This window comes from Aplysia californica, unplaced genomic scaffold (genome assembly GCF_000002075.1).
Source record: "Aplysia californica isolate F4 #8 unplaced genomic scaffold, AplCal3.0 scaffold00241, whole genome shotgun sequence".
NCBI lineage: Eukaryota > Metazoa > Mollusca > Gastropoda > Aplysiida > Aplysiidae > Aplysia > Aplysia californica.
The window spans coordinates 1,001,345-1,002,930 of NW_004797511.1; the positions used below are offsets into that span (position 1 = coordinate 1,001,345).

Genomic DNA, 1,586 nt, shown 5'->3' on the forward strand with positions numbered 1-1,586 from the left:
CACACACACACACACACACACACACACACACACACACACACACACACACACACACACGTATACATTCATTTGCTTATTTATTATTCATTTAATTTAAATTATCATAGTTATGTTTTTCTAATACCGCCACAGTTGTTTAAAAAAAGTCAAGTCACGGAAGAGCGCAAGCTGATCTATTAGATATATATAAAATTATACCTGCGCATACTCCGGAAGTGAATCCAAGAGTTCAAAGGTCTTGTTCTTAATTTCATCAGAACTCTTTGACCGCAGACAGGTCACCAGGGCCTGGTGGGCAGCGTTAGATGACGTACTCTGACCACAGCCAAAAGTTTGAGCCAGCCTGTTCGCCATTGCCGCCGGGTGGCGCTGAAAAGCCCAGGTGGAGGTTGCTGAGCCACTGTGCATGACTGCACGACGGAACAAACCTGGTGGGAAGCAAAGGGATCGGTGAGTGCCATCATAGACGTGTATCGTTAATGATAGTGTTCTAGCTCTTGTACTCTGAGGTAATTTGGGTTCACTTTGAAGCGCACCATTTTTTACTCAGTTCGGAATTAAATGAGAGGCAACGGAGTAATGTGCTGAGTGCATTCGATTTTCTATTAAAGTGCTGAGTTATTTTCACTTGGGTGCTCAATGTGCCCACATTTTGCAGCAAAGTTGTTGGGTTTTTTTTGTTTTTTTTTTCAATAATTCGTAGAGAGGAAAGAGCGGCGACCATGGCACTGCATGCTATAAGATATAACTGCATTAATAATTCAAGTCTATGACACGTGCTCACACCGTAAATGGAGCGTTTTTCGCACAGAATATAGAATATATCATCCTTAACGTAAATATCATCAACGTTCTGTAAGCTGCTTTTCGGCGTAATATAAATGGGATTTCGACTAAAAAGTTGTTCCAAATTGATTTCTTTCCGAAGGAAATCTAAGAAACTACCGCGAGGAAGACTAAGCGAATTATAATAATATGGGTTAAAAAAAATTACCTGGAGATACATAGAACTATGGATATATACCTATTGTCAGCAGATCTGGCCTATAGACCTTTATTCGTACAATAATAAAACGTCGTAAGAATGACCGTTGCTGGTTAGAACTACAAGTTTTGCACTGTCTGATAAATAAGCTCTCCACTTTCAGGATATGTTTTCGATAGCAGGGTTCAGCGATCCAGATTCTAAAATATAACTCGTTCTGTCTTTGGGAACTGAATACTGAGTCTTTTCAAGATGTTGGGCCCCTGTAAAGACGGCTAAAAGAGTTTCCTTTAGAAGTGGGCAGTATTAAGGAGAAAAGCGCTTTACACAAAGAGTCCATTGCCTTTTCTGGATTATTTTTTTGTTTGTTGTTTGTTTGTCCGTTCGTTCGTTCGATTTTTTTTTCTCATTCTTTGGTTACATTATAATTACCTTTGCTTTGGGGAGAGAGCAGTTGGTAGGAGACACTGGCTGCTCCAGCCGATTCGCCAAAGATGTTAATGTTGTTGGGGTCCCCGCCAAACGCCCCGATGTTGTCCTTGAGCCACAGCAGCGCCGCCCTCTGGTCCCACAGACCCCAGTTACCTTTGGCTACGTCATC

General features: G+C 41.6%; 1 protein-coding gene across 1 annotated transcript in view; it reads right to left on the bottom strand.

Annotated features, from left to right (window-relative positions):
- The window catches only part of LOC101846738 (cholinesterase 2), a gene marked incomplete at its 5' end in the record, with an annotated part of 10,382 nt that overhangs the window by 5,800 nt on the left and 2,996 nt on the right, over positions 1–1,586 (bottom strand). The window contains 1 exon segment of the mRNA XM_005100255.2: positions 1,418–1,586. Coding sequence (XP_005100312.2) covers positions 1,418–1,586 — 169 coding nt within the window.